Raw genomic sequence first — 24,467 nt, 5'->3', positions numbered from 1 at the left:
CGCAAAATAGCGTGCAGCATCATCGACCTCCCACATGACCTCTGGCCTGGATTTAAAATTTTGGCGGTATGTTCGCGTGCACGGCAGGTACGGATTCCTTGATTCGTACATTGGTTGATTATTTTGTGCTAACACCAGTTTATTGCTCTTCGATATCTCGCGTTATTTAACTTGGGGTGTAAGCCTGAAAGCTAGGTTTCAGTCGTGAGCCATGTGGAACACGTCTGCATCGAAATGGGAGCCGGGTCCTGCTGCGACTGGGGACAGCAATATCGGTGAGTCGTTTAACATCACTGCTTCAATCGCTATGTAATTTATTCGTCTCGTTAACTTACAGGTGGAGGTAAGTTATCGAACTAGATGCTGCAATACATAAGGGCAGTCAGGACCCTCCGTTGCTGTTTCCGAAATAAACTTTCAGTTGCGAGGCCATCATTATACACACATTCACGAAAGAGAAACGATATCGGCACGCGCGTCACGTTTTTTCATCTCGTTGTAGCCATAGCCATAAGTGACTGAGTTGCCTTATCAATATATTTTTTTTTCAAGTCCGCCGGCAACTTCTTTCGTTCACAGAACCGAATAACCTTTTGATAAACTGAAGCTAAAGTACTGAATTTAATGTATTAAACAGTTGCACACATGATAATTCACCCATATTTCATACCTGTTGGTTCCAAATGTTCTTGCTGTTCAGTTTGGCTTACCTCAGGAAATCTATTTTTGCAGTAGTGAAGCGGTGCATCATGTTCATGCACAAAAAAAATGCATTATTTCTAATAGCTTCATGTCTTTCATCTATTTGCTTGTGAAATCAGCAGTGTGATCTCTTCTAGCGTATAAACGAGCGCACAAATGTTCTTATTTGTGATCTTAATAATACCTAAGCTGTTGACATGCATTGTAGTTACGCAGACATCAATTTTACTGAGAGTAACCATATTTATTTACATGCTGCTTAAGTACCCTAGAACAAACAGTGTACATTTGCATGTGTTCTGTAGTCACAAACCATTGCAATGTATATGTCACACCTTTTCGCATTTTTTATTGCAAAATTCTGCTTATTCAATTTCTGATGCAGTCAAAATTTCTGTTCCAGACATGCAGTAATGAGGATGCCACCAGTATAAAGCAACGCGCTCCATGCATTAAACAGAAGCTGCTGCCTGCTACAACAAGGTCATTGTGTGGACTTTGGCTACTACTACAAGGTAAACAACGCCTGGTTCAGAAATAAATATGCTTGATATATGCTGTATTGGCTTGCTAGTCTTGAGATACATGTCATTTGTTTGTAGCAGATGATATGAACATTTGTTCATGTTTACAGTTCAGCATAATTAGTTCGAACATAAAAGAAAACACTACATGAGTTTGGATAATCTCTGCTGTATCTCATGTGCCATTGTTCTGCCCCAACAGAGTCTGTTCCAAGTACATCTTGGTCATCACGGGAGCCCCCATCTACACCAACAGGAAGGGGCTGGAGCTGAATTCGCAAGACCACGAACAAAGAAGCCATTCCAGAATTATTTGGATGAGATCTCAAGTCTACGGATGACTGTTTCAAGAGTGAAAAGAGCCTATGCCATCATTCCACCAGCACGGATATTGGCAGAGACATCCAGGTACCTCAACAACAAAAATTATTTGTCTTCAGATGTACCTGCAACCTCTGAACAAGCACAGACGACGCTGGCTAAGAGTGTTCTGTCAGCTTGCCCTTCCTTAGTGAGCTTCCTGGCCTTGCCAATTCTTGCCAAGTATAATTTTGTTTCAATGAATGCAAGCTTTTTATTCCACACTTTTGTCAGAGATCATTCCTATTCCTCATACAAACATTAAAGGTCAACCGATTCTTTGCTCATACTTAATGCCAGTCACTGTCTAGTAGCATAACATATGTGTAGCAGTTCTTTGTAGTGTATGTTGCCATGTGCAATTCCTCTCCTGAAATAGCTGATGCGGCATTGGCGTGTGTCTTGCATTAACGTTTACACTTTGTGCTATGTAGCATTTAACTTTTGTTAATGTTTTTGGCTTTCAATACGCAAGGTAGAGTGGCTTCTTTCTTGAATGCAAGCTTTCTCATTCCCATATTTAATTCCTAGTCTCATTCAGAATTGCTATTCTTGCTCGACAGCTTGTGTTTTTGTGCAAGCTACATTGAAGTGATTGATTGCAGAATCTGGTTTCGGCGCTGTCCGACTTGGTACTTGTCACCGTGTTACGTTTCTCATATGTAGGAGCCTGGTCAGTTGCATTGGGAAACAGTCTCTCGAGGCAAGCACCTGCTCCTACAGTTCGCACAGTGACATAGACTGCAAATTTACACGCACCGTGGTTGGTGCTCCCCGTTCCGTCCTTTCCTGCTGCTGCCGTGTGCAAATTTTGCTTGTGGCCTTTCTCGGCCATGATTTGGCGTCAACGGAGACTCTCATGCATAATTACATATTTCTAAGTGTATGAAGTTGATATCCACATGTGTGGAAAGGCCTGCAAAAGTGACTGCAAAATAGTGATGTCCACAAAACCTACCATGCCCATATATAGAGAATGTGGGGGACCAAGTGTGAGTTACACATTAGTGGCATGCAAAAGAACAAAAAGAAACATGCAGGTTGGAAAGGCGGTAACGCTAAAATGCCGGGCACTCCATGTCGCTGTTGGCTGTGGTAAGCAGATGCTTGCGTCACCCGATTGCTTCGCAATGCAAGTTGCTCATATTCAACGCCGACTGTCGGTGCAAACACGTGGGACACACTGTCCAATCTGCTTGCGCTGCTGGTTGTTGCTTGTTACCAGACTGCAGTGCGCGACGAAGGCAAGTACTATGCCTACAGTCGGACGGTTGAATGTGCTGCAAGCAACCCGTGTGCGTGTATGCTCACTGTTGTCATGTAGATCGTAGCCAATTCATAGTGCCAATGTATAGATTGAGCGTTATGTTAGAGTATGCTGAAGTGATTTGATTGCATAATCTTGTTTCAATGTTGTCCCACTTGGTCATGGTTGCCGTGTTACATTTCTGGGATGTGGCAGCCTGTTCAGTTGTATTGGCCAACGGCCTCTCGAGGTAAGCACCTGTTCCTGCAGTCCACACAGTGACACAAACTCCTGTTTACATGTACTGTGATTGGCGCTCCCTCTTTGTCCTTTTCTGCTGCAGCCGTGGGTAAAGTGTGCTTGTGGCCTTCTTTGGCCATGATTTGGCGTGAACAGAGACTATCATACATGATGACATGGTTTGAAGTGTATGAAGTTGATAGCCACATGGGTGGAAAGGCCTGTAAAAGTGGCTGCGAAATGGTGATTCCCACAAAACAGACGACATCCATATTGAGAGCAGGTGGGGCACCAAGTGTGAGCGACACATTAGTGGCCACCGAAAGAACAAAAAGAAACGTGCATGTAAGAAAGGAGATAACACTAGGATGCCGGGCAGTTCATGTTGCTGTGTTGGCTATGGCAGCAGGTGCCTGCGTCACCCGATTGATTCGCAGTGCAAGTTACGGTGACTGTCAGTGCAAACAGGTGGGGCACTGTCCAATCTGCTTGTGCTTCTGGTTGTCACTCGTTACTAGACCACCATGTGCGACGTAGGCAAGCACTGTGCCTGAAGTCGGATAGCTCAATGTGCTGTATGCAACTTGTAGTGCGTGAATGCCCATTGTTGTCATGTGGATCTTAGCCAATGTACGGTGTATTGTCTGAACCTTATGCGGTGATTCAATGCAGAGTCTAATTTGATAATGGTCGCCGTGTTATGTTTCTTCGATGTGGCGACCTGGTTAGCTGCATGGGCAACAGTCTCCCGAGGTAACCATCTGCTCCTGCAGTCCACACGGCGACAAAGACTCCCAGTTTTCATGCACCGTAATTGGTGCTCTCCCCGTTCGACATTTCTTGCTGCAGCTGCCGGCAAATTATGCTTGTGGGCCTTCATCGGCCATGATGTGGCGTGAGCGGAGACAGCACACGTTATTACATGGTTCGAAGTTGATAGCCACATGGGGGGGAAAGGCCTGAAAAAGTGGCTGCAAAATGGTGATGCCCACATTTAGAATGTGGGGCACTAACTATGAGTTACACATTAGCGGCCCCCGAATGAAGAAAAAGAAACGTGCAGGTTGGAAAGGTGAGAACGCTAAAATGCCGTTTAGTCCATGTCGCTGTGTTGGTTGCGGCAGCAGATGCCTTGCGTCACCCGATTGCTTCGCAATGTAAGTTACAGCGACTGTCGATGCAAACAGGTGGTGCACTGCCCAATTTGTTTGCGCTACTGATTGTCGCTCGTTACCAGATCGCCATGTGTGGCGACGAAAGTGAGCAGTTTACGAGATCGCGTTAATGGCTTCAGCGCATCTCGACATGCGAATTTGATTTCTGATCTTGTATGAGAAGGTGCACTGCTTTTCTTCTGCCAATAAAGTCGCACGTCCTGTTCACTCACTTGTGGCTTGTTTTTATGGGCATCAGTAGAGGCTATTTAGTCTCCTGGCCATCAAAACGCGGCAGCTGAGGCATGCCGCAAAGCCAGCGAGGCGAGCACGTCGCGTACCCAGCGTATGCCACCGGTATAAAGCGGCCATATTGAATATTGTACTAAAAAAAAAGGACATTTCCGCTTTCTGTTTAAGTAGCGCCATCTGTCGGACCCCCCACTAAGCTCCATGCGCTGCCGCTTCTTATTTTCGAACCACTGTGGAAGGTACAGTTCCCTTCTCTAAAGTTGTTCTTTATTCTATGGTCGAACTATGCGCTGGTCAGTGTCGGTGCACGATGCCCTCGATCGAGTTGGCTCAAGGGGTGTCCGAAAAATCAGACGAGAGGTTGCAAGGTGTCCGAACTTTCAGCACTTGTTATACATTATGGTCTATGGGTAGAATGGCGGTGCCGCAAAGCTGACCGAATAATCGGGCATGTCCAAATTTTTGGAGTCCGGAAAATCGGTCGGCGACTGTATCATGCTCAGATACGAAGGCTTGGAAAGAAACATCTTTTTTATGGGTTTTCGCGAAGAAGACAATGCTGAGCACTCTGCTTTTCGCATCCTTGATAGCCAAACCAAGATTTTTCCTGTTACACCTATCGCACAGACCCAGCGCTAGCTTTTTGAGCTTAGCGGCAGTGCACGTCTTGATGGTAAAATTTTTTGCAGCAGCTTCCCTCGCTTTCTGACGATATGACGAATTGGGCAGAACAGCAAAACTACCTTCTTTATCAGAAATCATTAAAACCAGATCAACCAGATAATTCTGCTTGAGGTACTCAACAGTTCTCTTAACATCCAGCTGCTGGTTCTGCTTTGACCACTTCCTCGCGAGAGAATTTACCCTTCTGAAATACACAAGCTTTTTTCATCCTCAGGCGCACATCTTGCAATGTTCTTGACAATTGATAAAAGCTCGACCGGGGACATGAGACGAGAAGACAACACCACAAGCGCTGCCTCGTGGTGTCATCTTCTCGTCTCGTGTTCCATCTACGTTTTGTGCCGTTAACACCAGGATCAAAAACCAACAAACCCAAGCTACTATTCTAGCAATCAGCAGTTGCGGTGTCTTCTTCTCATCTCGTGTCCCATCTACGTTTTGCTCTGTTAACACCCCGCAGTGGCATGCGTCGGCAGCCTTCAGCACGTGCCCACAAGCGAACGCGTTGTTTCGCATTGGTTGGAGGAAAAAGGCACGCACCCACTGGACAGAAGCTCTGATGCGTGCCAACACTCGTTCCTCGGCTGCAGCGCACTGTTGCTGCACTATTTTTGTCTTAAACCATCCCAAGTCCGACCTAAAACAGCCTGCTCTAAACTGAGCTTGAAACAATAAGTTAGTGATCTGTATGCTTTTTTAGATATGAAAAACATGTTTGAATGTACGCCTGCCGGAACAGTTTCTCTTTACCTTTGAAGTAACAATAGTGCACAATATATTGTTACGCGCTATTCCTGCGCACTGAAGCACACATGCTGCCGAGCATGGACAAATTCGCCAGAAATACGGCGAAGATGATGATCAGAGTAGCGCTCGTGTTGTTCTGCCATTTAGCCTGCAGCCGTATAAATATCATAAATCAATTTCCTATCACTTTAGGCTACTCTCATCCCCATGGCATTTTGGTGGGAGGTGCGGGGTACCCACATGGTACAACGGAGCTCCACAGCAGCCGACGCTTGTCTTTCTCCACAGTGGCTGAAGAGGGCTCGGCATCCACTGAGGGGACCGCAATGACAGGGTTGTCCTGGCTCAGCTAAAAGACCCAGGCACATTCTGCGGGACTGACAATGCCGACATAGAGGACTGGCTACCCCTGTACGAGCATGCGAGTAAGAACAATCATTGGGATGAGCCGATCATGTTGGAAAACATATTTTTTACCTCAAAGCGGCAGCGAGTCAGCGAAGCTGAGAAACCGCATGGCCAGGAACGACTTCGACGCAGCCAACGACGAATGCGAGCAATTAAGCTGTTCACATAACTGAGCGGAATGAGGAGCCATGAGCAACATGCGAGTAATCTGCGAGTGGCGCAGTTGGCGTGGTCCATTCATGCTTTGGAGGGTGGGGCGGCGTAGAGCTATGGGTGCAGCCCATTCGTGTTCAGAGGTGTCGAAGGGCGACGAAAGAGAGCCAGTTGGAGATGGCTGGAAAATGAGCACACGACGGCTGTTGGAGCAGCGGCCCAACGTGCAGCGGCTCAAATTTCTCGTTTTCTTTTTTCTTCTCAAGGACGTGCTTGCCCTTTGCCGCAAAGCTGACGACGGCATGACGGAGTCTGAGAAAGTGGGCCACGTGTTAAAGGACGTAGCAGATGATGCCTTCAATCTACTAATCTGCAAAGACTGTGACGCCGTCGATGCCATCATTCAATAGTGCAAGCGCATTGAGGCCTCCAAAAGTCGACGCATTGCCCATCATTTTGCTCGACTTCCGAACATGGCAGCAATGTGGTCGTGCGAAGACGTACCTGAGCCGTCAGCCCTGCTCATCGTAGAACATGTGAAGTTCATCCGACGTGAACTTGACGCTGTGTCTCCTGCTTCTACATGTGGCCGTATCTGTGACCATAGCTCCCAGATGGTGCCACTAGCCCACGGTGTCGTTCATCAGGAGCTCTTCAATGCAGGCCTAGACTCTGTGTGTGCCATAGCTCCTTACCAGCTGATCAATGGCTGTTCCTCACTTTCGTACGCCCAAGGTCAAAGGCCGCTGTTCCGTACTCGCAATCCAGCCGAGTAGAGGACTGCTGATGACCATACCATTTGCTTCAACTGCCGTCGTATTTAATGTGTGGCCCGCCATTGTAACAGCCGGTGGTATTGGTATTAGGCGCCTTATGAATACAACCGTCAGCCCGACTTGGACCATGGCCGATTTCAGCCCTACCCTGAGCCTTCCCAAACCACTGGCGACGATGCTCCCTCCATGCCGTATTGTCATTCACCATCCTCGCGTGGTCACCAGTCCTGTTCACTGCTGTCTCGTCGCCACATGCTCAGCAGCAGTGGCACTGCTTGGCTTTGTCGGCGAGCATCTAAAAGAAAAATCGCCTTCCGCCTTTGCAGGTTGGTTTTACTCAGCATACACCAAGATTCGACGACCAGTAGCCCAGTGATATCAAGCCCTACGTCATCACCGGACGCCTACAAAAGAGCTGCCACCGGGAACTGCTTCGCACATGCTCAGCAGCAGTGGCACCGCTTTGCTTCGTCGGGGAGCATCTAAAATAAAAACCGTCTTCTGCCTTTGCAGGTTGGTGCTGTATTGTCCTTGTTTTAAATACAGCACATTGTACGGTTGCCACTGCTGCTGAGCCCCACTAATGGCTGATGCATGTATTACTTGCTAACTCATCCGTAGGAAAATGATGTTTCGCAACAGATGTGCGCCATACTTTAGACTTGGTAGAGAAGCAGGCAGAGAAGTCATTGACAAGGTCGAGTAGCTAGTGTTTCTGTCCTTCCGATAAGCCAGAGTTAATCTGAATGCGATCGCTCAGGTTGACTGCTTCCAATGAATTAGGCGAAGCAGTTCCGAGTGAGGCAACATCCGTGAGGGCAGTAATTTCATAGAGGAAAACGGCAGCTGTGGCATGCGGTTAGTGCTGATATTCGTTGCTGAAGTTGGTCAGCAGGACTAATGAGTGTCCATTCTGAAGCTGGACGAGGCCCCGTGAAATACAGATGTTCTGCTCAAGCATTAACGGAATGTTTGCCTCAGCGATGCCCTCATAGCCGTTGAATCCATTGCACGTTACCAGGCTCAGCAGGCTGCTTCTTGGCGGTAGCGTTATGCTGTCATCGACGATGCGCTGGGCATTTCCGGTGTGCTTCTTGTTGCCAGCGTCACTTGCTGTGGCTTTCACCGTAGAGAATGTCACACTCGATTTTTCCGGGTTGATTAGGGCTCCATTCGCCTGTAGAAAGTCCATGCCAAGTATCAAGTCTCTTGAGCAACTGGGCAGATAACGAAGACCCTGACGTACGTGAATCCGCAAATATTTACTTGAGCAGTGCCTCTTCCCATGGGAATAAGTATATGACCTCCAGCAATACGGATCTGCGACCCAGTCCACTGTGTAAAAACTTTCTGTAACTTTGACGCAAGCTCTCTGCTCATAACCAAGCTGTCAGCACCAGTGTAAATTAAAGTGGTGACTTCTTCGTTTTATATGGTAACCAGTATGTCCGATGTTACAACTTGTCGTTGGTTACCGTAATGTGCCTGAATGTTATTTCGTTGTCGTGATGGGGGATATTTGATGCGCTCGGTGTCAGTAGTCTCACCTCTGGAGGTCGCTTGACTCAGTTTTTTGGGTTTGTAGGACTGGGCGAACGACACCTATGAGCGTCTTGAGGAAACATGGGTCTGGGTGATCGGCATTGAGCGGGCGATGAAGAACAGGGCTCGTGCCTTGACTGCTCGAATGAATTACCACGACGCGCGATGAAGTTCTCTATCTCCATAGGGCGCTCACCAGGTCACCATAGGGCACTCACCAGAGGGCCCTTTCCATTGCTGTCGCTTCAGCAAGGAAGTCTGCAAGTGTAGTGGGTGGATTTCGAATAAGCCCAGCAAAAATCTCTTGCTTCACGCCTCGCATCAGATATCGGACCTTCTTGTCTTCGGCCATTGAGGCATCCACATGTCTCAAAAGCTGAGCCATGTCTTCAATATACGTGGTGCCGCTCTCATTCGGGGCTTGGAATCTTGCCTGTATTGCCAACTCCACTCTCTCTTTTTCCATGTCCGTGTTGGAGTATGTGGCGCCCAGCTGTTGTCGAAATTCATCCCAAGTGTTTCATGCTTATGAAACCATGTCCTCACAAAGTCTTGAAGCGCAAAGTATACGTTGCACTGCTTGCGGTCTTCGTTCCAACCGTTGCATTCGGCGACCTGCCCGAAATGGTCTAGCCAATCTTCCATGTCTTCAGTAGCATCTTTGTGGAATACAATCGACGCTTGCGGCAGGTTGATGATCAAGCGCGCCGACACAACAGCCACAGCAGAAGGCAGTGGGCTCGGGTTCATCGTCCGGATACGCTTGGGCAAAAGACCATGCTCAGATTGGAGCCCTTGCAGATGGCGGCTTGTACGTATGTGCACAGGGGTAATGTCTCCCAGACTACTCACTGGAGACGTGTCAGGGGTACACTACGTCTCTGGCAATGGTAGTATGAACCCAGCACCTCCACCAGTAAAAAGTCACGAAGATAACTAAGACGGAGTCGCCCAAACAGAACAGCCTTCTTTAATGATGGCCAACACCCAAAAATCCCAGGGGCACAACTATGCCCTTTGTCATCTTCTCTTTGCCAATCGGTGCCTTTAGTGGGTGCAGCAGTGGCGTAGAGGTAGAACATCCGCCTTGTGTGCAAGAGGACCGTGGTTTGAATCCCAGTGCCGTGCAATTTTCCACTGGATTAAAAAAAAAAAATCCGCGTGTTGATAAAATTGCATGAACAGGCCTGGAGTGTGGCCTGATCCCGGTGACCAGAACCGGTAACGCTTTCCCTCACCAGAGCAGGATTGGCCACCCTGGTGCAGTACTTGGCCGCAACCTCCTATATGAACCCATCAATCAAACCCCGGCCCTCAGTTCCCAGCAGCTGCGAAGCAACTGACCACGGCGGCCGTCAGACCTGCGATGCAGCAGAGGGTGCTCAGAATCCCTGGTTCCGGACAGGCCGCCATTGGAATCTGAACCTGGCAACGTTTAATGCTAGAACGTTATCTAGTGAGGCGAGTCTAGCAGTGCTATTGGAGGAATTAGAGGGCAGTAAATGGGATATAATGGGGCTCAGTGAAGTTAGGAGGACGAAAGAAGCCTGTATAGTGCTAAAAAGCGGGCACGACCTGTGCTACCTGGGCTTAGCAGAGAGACGAGAACTAGGAGTCAGATTCGTGATTAATAAGGATATAGCTGGTAACATACAGGAGTTCTATAGCATTAACGAGAGGGTGGCAGGTCTTGTTGCGAAACTTAATAACAGGTACAAATTGAAGGTCATACAGGTCTATGCCCCTACATCCAGTCATGATGACCAGGAAGTCGAAAGCTTCTATGAAGACGTGGAATCTGCGATAGGTAAAGTCAAAACAAAATACACTATACTGATAGGCGACTTCAATGCCAGGGTAGGCAAGAAGCAGGCTAGAGACAAGTCAGTGGGGGAATATGGCATAGGCTCAAGGAATAGCAGGGGAGAGTTATTAGTAGAGTTTGCAGAACAGAATAATATCTGGATAACGAATACCTTCTTCCGCAAGCGGGATAGCCGAAAGTGGACGTGAAGGAGCCCGAATGGCGAGACTAAAAATGAAATAGACTTTATACTCTCCGCTGGCCCTGGCATCATACTAGATGTGGACGTGCTCGGCAAGGTGCGCTGCAGTGACCATAGGATGTTAAAAACTCGAATTAGCTTAGACATGATGAGGGAACGGAAGAAAGTGGTACATAAGAAGCCGATCAATGAGTTAGAGGTAAGAGGAAAAATAGAGCAATTCCAGATCAAGCTACAGAACAGGTATTCGGCCTTGACTCAGGAAGAGGACCTTAATGTTGAAGATATGAGCGACAATCTTATGGGCATCATTAGGGAGTGTGCAATAGAAATCGGTGGTAACTCCGTTAGACAGGATACCAGTAAGCTATCGCAGGAGACGAAAGATCTGATCAAGAAATGCCAATGTATGAAAGACTGTAACCCTACAGCTAGAATAGAACTGGCAGAACTTTCTAAGTTAATCAACAAGCGTAAGAAAGCTGACATAAGGAAGTATATAATATGGATAGAATTGAACATGCTCTCAGGAACGGAGAAAGCCTAAAAGCAGTGAAAAAGAAACTAGGAATAGGCAAGAGTGAGATGTATGCATTAAGAGACAAAGCCGGCAATATCATTACTAATATGGATGAGATAGTTCAAGTGGCTGAGGAGTTCTATAGAGATTTATACAGTACCAGTGGCACCCATGATTATAATGGAAGATAGAATAGTCTAGAGGAATTTGAGATCCCACAAGTAACGCCGGAAGAAGTGAAGAAAGCCTTGGGAGCTATGCAAAGGGGGAAGGCAGCTGGGGAGGATCAGGTAACAGCATATTTGTTGAAGGATGGTGGGCAGATTGTTCTAGAAAAACTGGCCACCATGTATACGCAATGCCTCATGACTTCAAGCGTACCGGAATCTTGTAAGAACGCTAACATAACTCTAATCCATAAGAAAGGGGACGCCAAAAACTTTAAAAATTGTAGACTGATCAGCTTACTGTCCGTTACCTACAAAGTATTTACTAAGGTAATCGCAAATAGAATCGGGAATACCTTAGACTTTTGTCAACTAAAGGACCAGGCAGGATTCAGTAAAGGCTACTCAACAATTGACCATATTCACACTATCAATCAGGTGATAGAGAAATGTGCGGAATATAACCAACCCTTATCTATAGCTTTCATTGATTACGAGAAAGCGTTTGATTCAGTCGAAACCTCAGCAGTCATGGAGGCATTACAGAATCAGGGTGTAGACGAGCCGTATGTAAAAATACTAAAATATATCTATAGCGGCTCCGCAGCCAACGTGGTCCTCCATAAAGAAAGCAACAAAATCCCAATAAAGAAAGGCGTCAGGCGTGGAGATACGATCTCTCCAGTGCTATTTACAGCGTGTTTACAGGAGGTATTCAGAGACCTGGATTGGGAAAAAATGGGGATAAGAGTTAATGTAGAATACCTTAGTAACTTGCAATTCGCTGATGATATTACCTTGCTTAGTAACTCGGGACCAACCGCAATGCATGCTCGCTGACCTGGAGAAGCAAAGCAGAAGGGTGGGTTGAAAAGTTATCTGCAGAAAACTAAAGTAATATTTAACAGTCTCAGAAGAGAACAGCAGTTTAGGATAGAGAGCGAGGCACTGGAAGTGGTAAGGGAATACATCTACTTAGTACAGGTAGTGACCCCCGGATCTGGATCAAGAGACTGAAATAATCAGAAGAATAAGAATGGGCTGGGGCACGTTTGGCAGGCATTCTCAGATCATGAACAGCAGGTTGCCATTATCCCTCAAGAGAAAAGTGTATAACAGCTGTGTCTTACCAGTACTCACGTACGGGGCTGAAAGCTGGAGGCTTATGAAAAGGGTTCTACTCAAATTAAGGACGACGCAACGAGCTATGAAAAGAAGAATGAGAGGTGTAATGTTAAGGGATAAGAAAAGAGCAGATTGGGTGAGGGAACAAATGCGAGTTAATGACATCTTAGTTGTAATCAAGAAAAAGAAATGGGCATGGGCAGGACATGTAATGAAAAGGGAAGATAACCGACTATCATTAAGGGTTACGGACTGGATTCTAAGGGAAGGGAAGCATAGCAAGGGGCAGCAGAAAGTGAGGTGGACGAATGAGGTTAATGAATTTGCAGGGACAACATGGCCACAATTAGTACATGACCAGGGTAGTTGGAGAAGTATGGGAGAGGCCTTTGCCCTGCAGTGGGCGTAATCAGGCAGATTATGATGATGGTGGTGGTGGTGGTGGTGGTGGTGGTGATGATGATGATGATGATGATGATGCCTTTAGTGGGCAGCTGACTTCTGGCAATTGGGACTCGTAGTGGGCAGCTTACTTCGTGTCAATATTCAAATACAATGAGCGGTCGTGGCTCTGTAAATTTCATGTTAGCTGGGCCTTTTGCGCACTTTGCAAATTTCAAATAAGAAGGTGGTGCAGCGTAACTCTGGAAGGGCAATGAGTGAAATAAAAAAGATGTTTTGCAGCGATTTGGTACTGGCTGCCCTGTCGTTTGGAGCCAGGCCAGGGTGTGTCGAGAATGATTACTCTTTTCCTACTGATTTGTTTGCAGCGCGTGTTATGAGCGCAGAAACTATTGAGCTTGTTCCAATGTCCCTCCAGAGGTGTACTCTGGATGGGCAGCTGAGGCACTGCGCAGTCAGCGACAGAATGTAGTTGCATTGCAGATACGTAGGTTTCGTATAGTGAACTGCTACATAAATTTTTGCCACCGAGTAGTGAAATTCTTTCCCAAGTGTGTGGTTCATTGATAATGTGTGGCTATATTCAGAAAGAAGTCTGTGAAGTAACTTGTTTATTGAATGTCTTTACACTTTTCCTGCAGTCTGGGAGACTAGCCATGCTACTCTTGGCAAAACCAGTTTTGCTGACGACTCTCAGTTGCTGTAGTTGCAAGCATGCACACTCATAGCTGCACTTGTTAAGCTACCAGAAACTTGGTTGCATCATGCTCTGTTGATAACTGTATTGAATTGGCTCTTCTCCACTTGTGCAGCGGACAGCAGCAGCGAGGTGTCCATCAAGGACGTCCAGAAGAGGCTGGTTTATGTCAGGTCCATCAAAAGGGTGAGTGCCTCACTTTCGGGTGTGCACTTCTGGATGGTCAGGTGTGTGGTGCATTGAGGGCTGAGCGTTGCTGTTAACCATGACCTGCGCTACAACGCGAACACTGCAAGAACAGCTGGCTCTGTTCTGAGAGGTCGTGTTATGCGGTTATTGTGCAGCAGCTTTGCCGACTCATCCAAGCTTCGACAGTAGCAAGTATTGTTTGAGAAGACCTCAATGGAAATCAGGTTTCAGTATCATGTTGAAAAGACCAACTACACCAAGAAAGAATGAAACAAAGGCACCAACATTTCTTCATGATTTCAAAGAATATCAAAAAGTCTTAATCAACCTTAAAAAGCATGCCTTTTTCAGTGACAGTGGATCACCATCTTCATGCATTTTGGCCAGAAAGACTTTTTTTTTTGTTCCCAATATAAGCTTTATAAATGCAGTTAGCTTCCCATCCCACAAATTTAATTCCTCATTTTTATTTCTTTGGAGGAAACTTGTAGTTTACAAAATTATTTTAAATAGCATCTTGCATGTTTCTGTTTAGCATCACTGCAAGTTTTTTTCTTTTGCCTATTGTTACGAATGCTGCGACCTCCAGATGCTCAAAAGTACCATTTATGTGTTTGTTCAGTTCAAAGCTTCTTCTTTATGCGAGCAAATATTGAGCACTGTTGGCCAAATGTTGAGCCCATTCCTCTTGTCTGGCACCATCCAGCCATTGGCAACAGCCCTTGGCTAGGTCCACAATGGAACACCACCTCGTTATTGTCGAAGATCAGTCTTGTCATGCATGTGTCACCTAGTAGGGACAGCAACAATAACTGTGTATCGCAAAACTAACTCTTTATTGGGCCAACTTGTGCCCCTCGAGGCAAGTGACATTCAAAGCACGATAACGGCAAGCACTGTCTGCAAGTGTTGAAAATATGATCTACTGGTCAGCCGCACCAGCTTTTATACATGACTGTTCCAGTGTAATTGCTAGTGCCCATGTGCGTTCAAGAAAGTACTACACAATTTGTGTTGCGCATACACTCTGACAACTCAAAGTTCAACGAGAACATATATAACAGAGAAACAACAATAACATTCGACTGAGTTCCATATCATTCAGGCGTGTCTTGCGCTGAGTGTTAACTTTAACCTGTTATCGGGTGAAATGTTGTCCCTGGAAAAAGGATAAACAAGTACACGTGTCATGCCCCCCTCTTAAAGAAAGCATCGTCTCGATGCTACGAACACGAGAGCAAAAAAAAAAAAAAAAAACTAAAGCACATTTACGAAACAAAATAATTCACCAACAATTATGACACTGAGAAATTTGAGCGCAGCTCTATACGTGGTTTCATTTTCCAATATATTGGCTGGTGTCACTGATCTCGGGGCCGTGCGGATGTTGGGAGAGATGGAGTCGGGAGACGCAGGCGAGCACAGCAAACAGATTTTAATTTACCCAAACTCGAAATAGAAATGTCAGAACTCGAAAAGGAAAAGTCAAAACTCAATTGTGAAAAAAAAATAAAACTCCACACTTGCATAGCCAAAATATAATAATAATAATAATAATAATAATAATAATAATAATAATAATAATAATAATAATAATAATAATAATAATAATAATAATAATAATAATAATCTTCTCTCTTTCCACAGAATGAGAGCGGACGTAAGTGTAAAAGCCGCGTGCAGCGGCTTGAAAAAAAACCCTATTACACCCCACATGACAGCATGACGAGGAAACTTAGTCATGACAAACGCAGAAAATTACTAGAAACATTGGAATACATTGCAAAATTTGTGAACGTACAAGGGCAAAAATATACAGTATGGATCAGTAAGAAAGTATACGTACAAAATTGAGAACAGCCTAAGTGCTTTTGTTAACATTGTGTGATGTTAGAAACAATAGCGTGACATACAAAAAACAGAATGAAACACCATACTTTAGTGCAGGAGCGGCAAAACACTAATTAACTTATTTTTCGCTATTTCTTCCTGTGAGATGTTATTACGTTCAAGTGTGTTAAGGTAACAGGGAAGTTTATAGGCGCTTGATTGAAATCGGTACCCAGTCCGACAAAATGGTGTAGATCATGCTGTGCAATGGCATACATTGTACATGGGCACATGGCTTTGAAGGTCGAATAGTGTTAACATATCTGCGTTGTTTGTTCTAATAGCATTCTTGCACATAAGAATTAATCTGAAGGCATAAAGATTAGGCACTTGAATGATGTTAAACTCGGAATAATAGCTTTCTGTGTGGGCATACCATGGTATGTTAGCAATTAATCTTATCGCATGTTTCTGAGTAACAATAATCTTGGATAAATTATGCTTCGTACTTGTGCCCCAGACAGTGTGGCAATAGTTAAGTTTTGGAACTAAAAAAGCGTTGTAGATTAATAGTTTAATTCGTGTTGATAGCACATACTGTTGATGACATAGTAACCCATTCATTTTTGATCGTATGTTATTAATTTGGGCATCCCAATTAAGCGATTCCGAGAAGGTTACTCCCAGACATTTGATACTACGCACGATTTCAATATAGTTGTCCCCAAACCTAAGCATAATATCTTTTACAACTTTGTTTTTCACTCGAAATACCATGGCTTTAGTTTTGCTTGTGTTCACCTTTAGGTAATTTTCCTGTGACCACTGACACATGTATTGCAAAAACTCATTACCTGTAGAGGATAAGTCATTTTCTCTACTACCCGTAATGAGCACCGTAAGGTCATCAGCGTAGGCAGTAAGGTTCACCGGTAGCTTAGCGTAAAATATATCATTTAAGTAAACTAAAAACAACAAAGGGCCTAAGATGCTGCCTTGTGGCACACCCGATTATATGTATTGGCCATCAGACAAAGCATCATTGTGTGCTACAATTTGTTTACAATGTTGAAGGTATGACCGTATTAAAGAATTAGGAATCCCTCTTGTACCATAGTGGTTTAGTTTATTTACTAACAAGTCATGATTGATTAAATCAAAGGCTTTGGAGAAGTCAGTATAAATTCCGAGGACAAAGAGCTTGTCTTCAAATGCATTTATGATGAGTTCCTTTTGCTTGAGCAGTGCCAACTCAGTGGATTTTTTGGTCTGAACCCGAACTTATCATTCGACAAAACAGAATACTTATCTAAAAAATTAGTTATTCTCATGTGAATAATTTTTGTATGCCTTTAGAAATTACCGGTAGAATAGAAATTGGCCTATAATTTGACAATTCAGAGGTATCGCCTCCTTTGTGTATCACGATAACTTTTGCAATCTGCATCTGCTTAGGAAATACTCCACTACTGAGACAAAGGTTGAATATGTATGTTAAGATTGGAGCTAACAAATTAATTACATACTTTAGAGCTTTTTTTTGAAAACCGTTAATATCTAAAGCCCTACTGTTTTTCAGATTTCTGAACACAGAAATGATTTCATTTTCGGTTGTAGGGGACATAATCATCGACATTGAGACTCCTGGTACTTGGTGCATTGACATGTTTGTTGAATTAATAGGAGAGCTCGCTGTATTTGTGATATTCACAAAGAAATCGTTAAAAGCATTTGAGAGATCCTGCCCTGTCAGCACAGCACCATCGCGCATAATGCAGTTTGGACCACTGTTGTAGTGACGTCCAAGTAGTTTACCTAGTTGATGCCATCAATGCTGAGGGTTCGTGCTAGAATTATCTGAGAACGAATAGCTGAAGTATTCGTGCTTGACTTGACGTAGTTCTTTGTTCAAGTTATTGCGATATTTCTTATATTGAGACAATTTCATGGGATCCTTGGATTTAATGAATTGCGCATATAGTTTCATTCTTTTATCTTTTTTTTTTTCAATAAGGCATTCGTAATCCGTGGTTTCTTCGATTTTCATTTGCAACAGCATTTTAAAGGAAAGCAGTTTTGATATATGTGGTTTAACACAATCATTAGTGCATCGTACGCAACATCTGCGTCAGGTAGTGACAAGATATGGGAGAAATTGGAATGCATCATGTAACCGCGAATACAACAAGGGACAAAGAAGGAAACACACAGGACAGGCGCGGACAGGCGTGTTTCCTTCTTTGTCCCTTGTTGTTTGTGCGGTTGCATGATGCATTCCAATATCGACCACCAACTCGCCCGCCTGTCCCTGTTAAATATGGGAGAAGTCGGCTGTACATATTTCATTACAAAAAGTGTCGAGGGATTTTCAATCGATGCAGTGAAAATAAGGCACCGGTGATTTAGAAGCATGTTTAGGGTTGGTATTAGCAATAAAGGCAAATACTGGAAAATGATCACTGATGTCAGTTATCAAAGTTCCGCAAGTTATAGTGCTTTTATCATTGTTAGTGATAAATAAATCTAAAGTAGTTGAAGTGGAACAAGTTACGCGCGTTGGTACAGTAATTACATTCCCAAGAGTGTAAGAATCAAATAAAGAAGCAAATTCTGTCTGCTCTGGTGATGCGGTTCACATATCAATATTCATATCACCGGAAAGGTATAGCACGTGCTCATTTATAGACACAAAATCTAAGAGTGCTTCTAAAGCTGAAAAAAAAAAAAAATTTTCAAGTTTTCCATCTGGAGGGCGGTAGACAACACAAAAGATATTTTTGTCACTCTGAACGGTTAACACTTCACAGTCCGGAGTGCAGAATGTCAATTTCCCAAGTCTTTTTGCAGGAAGCGAATTCACAATTTGCAGGGATAGACCACCACCTCTTGGAGTTTGCTTCTTATTAGCAAAGTGAGTATAATTGTCTAGCACAAAGTATGTTGAATCATTGTGGTACCAGGTTTCAGTAAACATTATTGCATGGAACGAAAAGGTAAGGGGAGTAAACAGGCTATGTATTTCATCAGCCTCGTTGCACACAGAATGACAGTTCATATGAAAAAGAGCAATGCTATTTTCACAGTAAATGCTATCTAGATCTGCGGTAGAAAGAAGTTCGAGGCAGCTCATGGCGGCATCCATGTTTTTAGCTCATTTTATTCAAATCATTCGAGCTAGTGATCCTTAGTCTGGCACTGTTTTCAGATTTGCGGGCATAAATGTGCCCATCACGCACCCAAACAAACTTCCATTTCGTTTCACACTTTTTGGCAATGGCCTGCGCAAGGAGGCGCTTCCTTTCAGGACACAGGTGCTCATTGACGTGATTGGGAACAGATTCAGAAAACCCAACTTCACTAGCCATTAGTTGCTTTCGTCTTCCGTTCTCCAGCAAAGCATTTCGTTTTCTTCGGAGTGCAAACTGGACAATAATGCTCTTTTTAGTTTGACTTCTTGATATTGAAACCCGGTTGCACACGTCCCATATCAGACGGTGATATGGGTTCCCCAATACAGTCGCCAAGCTTCATGATTTCCATAAGTGTTTCGTTAGCATTCACTGGTATTCCTTTTATTTCTATATTGGCGTTTCGCGAGTACTGTTCGCAGTCCACGATTCAAGACTCGTTCGATTTCGTTTGGGTTCCTTATTTGATCATAACGTGACTTTATGTTGTCATTTTCAGTGCGCAAGCATTTATTTTCTTCTAGAACTGCTTTCAGATTAGTTGCCATATCATCAAATTTGTCATCAGTAAACTTTAAATTAGCTTTTATTTCTCTGAGTTCGTTTTGAAAGTCTCGTTCCAGAGAATTGTTCAAATTCTTGAGGTCGATCCTAATTTAAAACAATGTCCAATGTCCAATTCAAAACAATGTCCTTATCCTCGCCTACGTACGACCTTAGTGCGTTTCATGCGAAAGTCCGGCAACCCTGGCTTATGGCTGCACATTAACAAAAAGGAGTGCTCTTATAAAGTTCTGTCATCGCACGTCTCTCCAAGTTCGATGCGCGTCAGCTCTTGGTCCCAGTCAGTGCTCCTGCCGGCTCCGCAAGCTTTGTTGCCTTGGTATCGACCGGGTAGTTCCTCCGTCTCGGGTGTCGATGCCCCGAAACTGCACCACTGTCCTACGTTGCACTTCGGCCTTCCTGGTTAGGCCTACCGCCGGGTTCCGCCGCTACCTCTCCGAGTGCTGACAAGGTGCCCAGAGGACTACCGTTCGTGCTGGTCTACCGAACAAGGGGGATCCACTTCCTGGAGTGCCCGGCAGTGCCGTGGAAGGCTGCAGCAGGTCCAGGGAGCCTTGCTCGAACGTCGCCGAGGTCGACGGCCACACCATGGATAGCCAGCGTCACGGGCCAGTCCGAACCTCCATGGCTCCCGTCGCCAGTGCAAAGCTGGCGCTCCAACCTTCTTGGCCCAGAGCCGCGTCGATAATCCCAGCTCAGCGGTGCTTCTCTCCCGATCACAGCCCGGGTCACGCGCCTCGAGGACTCGTGCACATCGTGCACATCGTCCTTTTCTTTTCTTTTTGTGCCCCATGGCTCTTACATATGACATGGGCCCTCTTTTCAGGAGTTTTTTTTTTTTCGAAAAACTGCCTTCTGTCAGTCTTCATGGTGGCGAATATGACGCTCCAGCTGTGACTTTGGTGCTTTTTCTTGCGTCGTCGTGGCTCACAACACATCACCACAATGTCACGCACATTTCACAACATGCACAATTCACGACGTTTGCGAATTCATTATTTTCATTATTTTCACACTTAATCGTCTGCGCTACACTCTTGACATTTCATCACTCCAACGCCGTACTCATGAAATCCACACTACTACTACTATAGCTCGCACCGCACTACTTATCTCCACCGTGGGAGATCTGAAAACACTTTTTCGAATTTGTGAATCAACTTTCTTATCTACTTCACACAGCGCTGTGTATGTCGTATATAGCAGCTTTTGTCCTTCGTGCTGTACGTTATTTTTGATCTCTTATCTACTTGTATTGTGGGGCTTGGTTCAGCCTAACGCTCTCTACCCCCATGGTCTTCTTATCGATATAAGTGTGCATGTCCCCGTGGTCATTTTCATCGGAAATTACCATGCAAGCTCTACTCCTCTCCTCGTTCTTCCACTTTCCTATCTCCTTTCTTACACATCCCTTAGCCACCGTCTTTTGGCATACCTCACATGATTTCGCATACCATTTCACATCACTGTACACCCTGATCCAAAAGAACTCTTCTGTGATCCTTTCTAACATGTTCTTTACTCCTTGGTGACCTGTGGTTACACTATTGTACCCTATCTTCAGTACTGTATCCCTGAGTTCCTTCGGAACAATCAACTGTAGTACTTTCTTACCTAAGCTAAACACACACTTCCGGTACAATAGGTTATTCTTCTTTATAAACTCCACCACTGTCCTACTCCTTTTCCTATGCACCAGTTCTCCTATCTTTAGTTCACACTTTCGTATTGACTCCTCCTTGTTCCGCAACTCTTTAAGTTCTGCAGCCATTATACAGTTAAACCTGGATATAACGAAGTTGACAATAATTCTTAATTTTTCGTTACATGCAGGTTTTCGTTACGTGCAAGTTTCGTGTGAAGGCTCGTACGAATGATGCAGAAACGAAACCAAATAGCTCAATATATCCGTGAAGGTGAACTCACCCTTCAAGCATTTATTTTATGCCAAAAAACTGCGTAATTTCCGCTTGCTTCTTCGGTACGAGTGAAGGCACAACACACCGCTCCAAAGAAGCTAAATTGTGTAGAGCTCCTTCATCGTCGAGCGAGCTGACGAAACGGCGCATAACGTCCATTGCGTTCATCACCTCCTTTGCAGTAGGCACGTCACACGGATCTGCTTCACAGGCACCCTCATCACCGCCATCGGGATTTTCCACACTTTCAGCTACTGCTGCATCAGGCATTTCTTCTGTAGCCACGGCGGCATTGTCGGCAAACAAAAAGTCAGTCAGTTCAACGCCGTTGGGTACACCACCGTTAGTACATAGCTCGTTCCACGCTTCGGCCACATCGGACGGAGTAGAAAGGTCTTCCTCCTCCTCCTCGTCAGCACCAACCCGTGCATTTTTGGCTATTCCGGCCTTTAAAAAGCAATTCGCGATAACTTCTGCCCTGACCTCTTGCCAGGAGGCAGCAAGCATCTCGACTGCTTGATAAATGTCGATCTTCATCTCCCGTTCCAGACGGATGTCGAGAAGTATCTTCAGGATTAGTCGGTGCCGGTAACAGCATTTAAAACTTTTAATGACCCCTTTGTCCAGGGGTTGTATTAGGGACGTGCAGTTGGCCGGGAAGTAATGCAGTTTGATGTTCGACAGCTGCAGGCCCTCGACGTGGTGCGCCGGGCAATTGTCCAGCAGTAGGCAAACTTGACGGCCTTGCCGCTTGACGTCCAGGTTAAATTCCTTTAACCACTCAGAAAATGTTGGCCGAGTCATCCACGCTTTGGAATTCGCCACATACTTCACGGGCATACGCTTCGTTCCCTTAAAACACCTGGGACGGGCACTTTTGCCGACAACTAGCGGGACTCGCTTGTCTGTGCCGTCGAGGTTGGCACACAGCAGAATCGTTATGCGGAGCTTGCTCTGCTTTCCGCCGCGGCAGTCATTGCCTTTTAACGCTAGCGGGCGGCCCGGAAGCATTTGATAAAATAGAGCTGTCTCGTCGGCATCGTAGACATCAGCCGCCTCGAAGCGACTCAGGATTCCAGGCAGCTTGTCAGCCACCCACGAAGCAGCATCGCTGTCTGCGGAGGCAGATTCGCCGCTGATTACTCTTCCAACGACACCGTACCGGCTCTTAAATCCCTGCAGCCACCCGTTGCTTGCCTTGAAATCATCACAGCCCAAGATACACGCAAAATCCTTTGCCTTCTGTTGTGAGATCGCACCACTTATGGGTACATTTCTGGCTCGCTTGTCCAAAAACCACGTGAACACTGCCTTGTCCACATCAGTGTATGTGGACAGCTTCAGTCTTTTTTTCTTCGAGCTTGTTCCCGACTCCACTGCGTTTCTGATGCTGTGTTCCACACTCAAAATCGTTGATAGCGTGCTCGCTGGAATGCTGAAACGGGTGGCAATGTCCTTCTTCTTCTCGCCCGCGGAGACTACATTTAAAATTGCGAGTTTGTCTTCAAAAGACAGAACTTTTCATTTTCTGGCAGTAGAACTCATCACGACCAACCGACGATGCAGTTAGAAGCGGAGACGCAAGACTACATGCCGACAGGCAGGCCTACCACCTCCAAAACAAGTCGGACAAACCAGTACCAGAGCACAGTTGACACACGCACACATGCAGAATGCAGGACAACACTCGAAATGGCGAATGCAACGCATCCATAGAGAAAGAAAAAAAAGTGATGCATGTCGTTCGTCATGGAGTGTCGTTCGTCATCGTCCCTCTCCCTTCCCGCGCCCTGGCAATAAAAGAACCGGCTATCAGCGTTGCTTTTCAAGTGAATTCTTACACATAAGTGTGTCTAAGCCGTTGAAACAAATGAAAATCACAAAATAAGAATGCTTGTCTCAAATTCATACGAAACAAAATAATTCTGCAAGAGAAATCAGCTGCCGATACCAATGCCACCTGGTGTCACGCTAGACAAGCAAAGCCTGAAAAGACTGCTACATTAGGCACGGAGCGGCGCTAGTTGCCGCCATCATCATTATTATCGCTAATTATGCTCGGTCGCGGCAATCCCTGGCGTTCGTGTAGCTGCTGGCTCCTTACAGTATTAATATTCAATAATCTAGAGCATTTCTTCGGCTGAATTTTCCTTGAAAGTGCAAAAAGTAATGACTGATCAGCTTTGGGAGTTCGTTACATCAAGGCTAACTGCCGCAACGCGTTCGTTCCATCAAGGTCGAAAATACATGGGCTTCAATGGGGGCAGCGTTGGGAATTCAAAAACTTCGTTAAATCCAGGAATTCGTTACATATAGGTTTGTAACATCCACATTTAACTCTACCTAATCTCTTAACGGCTGTAACCTGCAATGCTGTTGGAGGTTTAGTACTCCTATTGCTTGCTCGTGTTTTTACTGCCGCCACTACGTCTGTCTCTTGCATGCCTTCTTTTTACGTTTCTGAATGTTCTTTCTCTTCCGTGACCTTCCCTGTCCTCTTCCTACTTGGGTCAGGGTTGTCTGCCCTCTTTACCCCCGGTACATTTCCCACAATCAAATCATAAAGGGGGTCCTCCACACATATAGCTGCGACTAGTCCTGTAAAAAAGGGTGTTGATATTTGAATCTGTGCCTCTGGCTGATATTTTACGGACTTAACTACCACGATTACTGGTTTAAAGTACCCGGTCATGCTTTCTGGTGACATTAGACTCCTCCTCACTAAAACGGTATTGGCTCCCGTGTCTCTCAAGACCGTAGCCTTGCGTCCTTGTACCTCGTCTTCCACTACAGGCATGTCCTGCTCCATCTGTACGTCTTCTCTTGACCTCATGATATATGCAGTCTTATCCACGGACCTAGTCCTGCATTTCGTCTGCCTTGTGACCTTTCCTTTAGCACAACTGGCAAACCACCAGTGTTTCGTGACGTCATTATTCAAAAGACTAGCGCAAAATAGCAGGGACGAAGACAGAGAAGACGACAGGACGAGCGCTAAACATAAACTGAGGTTTGTACTGCGAGCGAAGGTACATATATACATTTCGTTGGTGCATGTGCACGCAGGGTTAA

The 24,467-nt window shown here is 45.3% G+C and overlaps 1 protein-coding gene across 11 annotated transcripts in view; it reads left to right on the top strand.

Moving 5' to 3' along the window:
- The window catches only part of LOC139057669 (DENN domain-containing protein 2D-like), a 614,144-nt gene that overhangs the window by 139,644 nt on the left and 450,033 nt on the right, over positions 1 to 24,467 (top strand). For all 11 annotated transcript variants that reach the window (XM_070536315.1, XM_070536318.1, XM_070536317.1 and 8 more), the window contains exon 4: positions 13,821 to 13,891. In XM_070536315.1, coding sequence (XP_070392416.1) covers positions 13,821 to 13,891 — 71 coding nt within the window. The remainder of the gene's footprint in view (positions 1 to 13,820; positions 13,892 to 24,467) is intronic.

This window comes from Dermacentor albipictus, chromosome 3, assembly GCF_038994185.2.
Source record: "Dermacentor albipictus isolate Rhodes 1998 colony chromosome 3, USDA_Dalb.pri_finalv2, whole genome shotgun sequence".
Classification (NCBI taxonomy): Eukaryota; Metazoa; Arthropoda; class Arachnida; order Ixodida; family Ixodidae; genus Dermacentor; species Dermacentor albipictus.
This window is presented reverse-complemented; position numbering and strand designations above follow the sequence as displayed.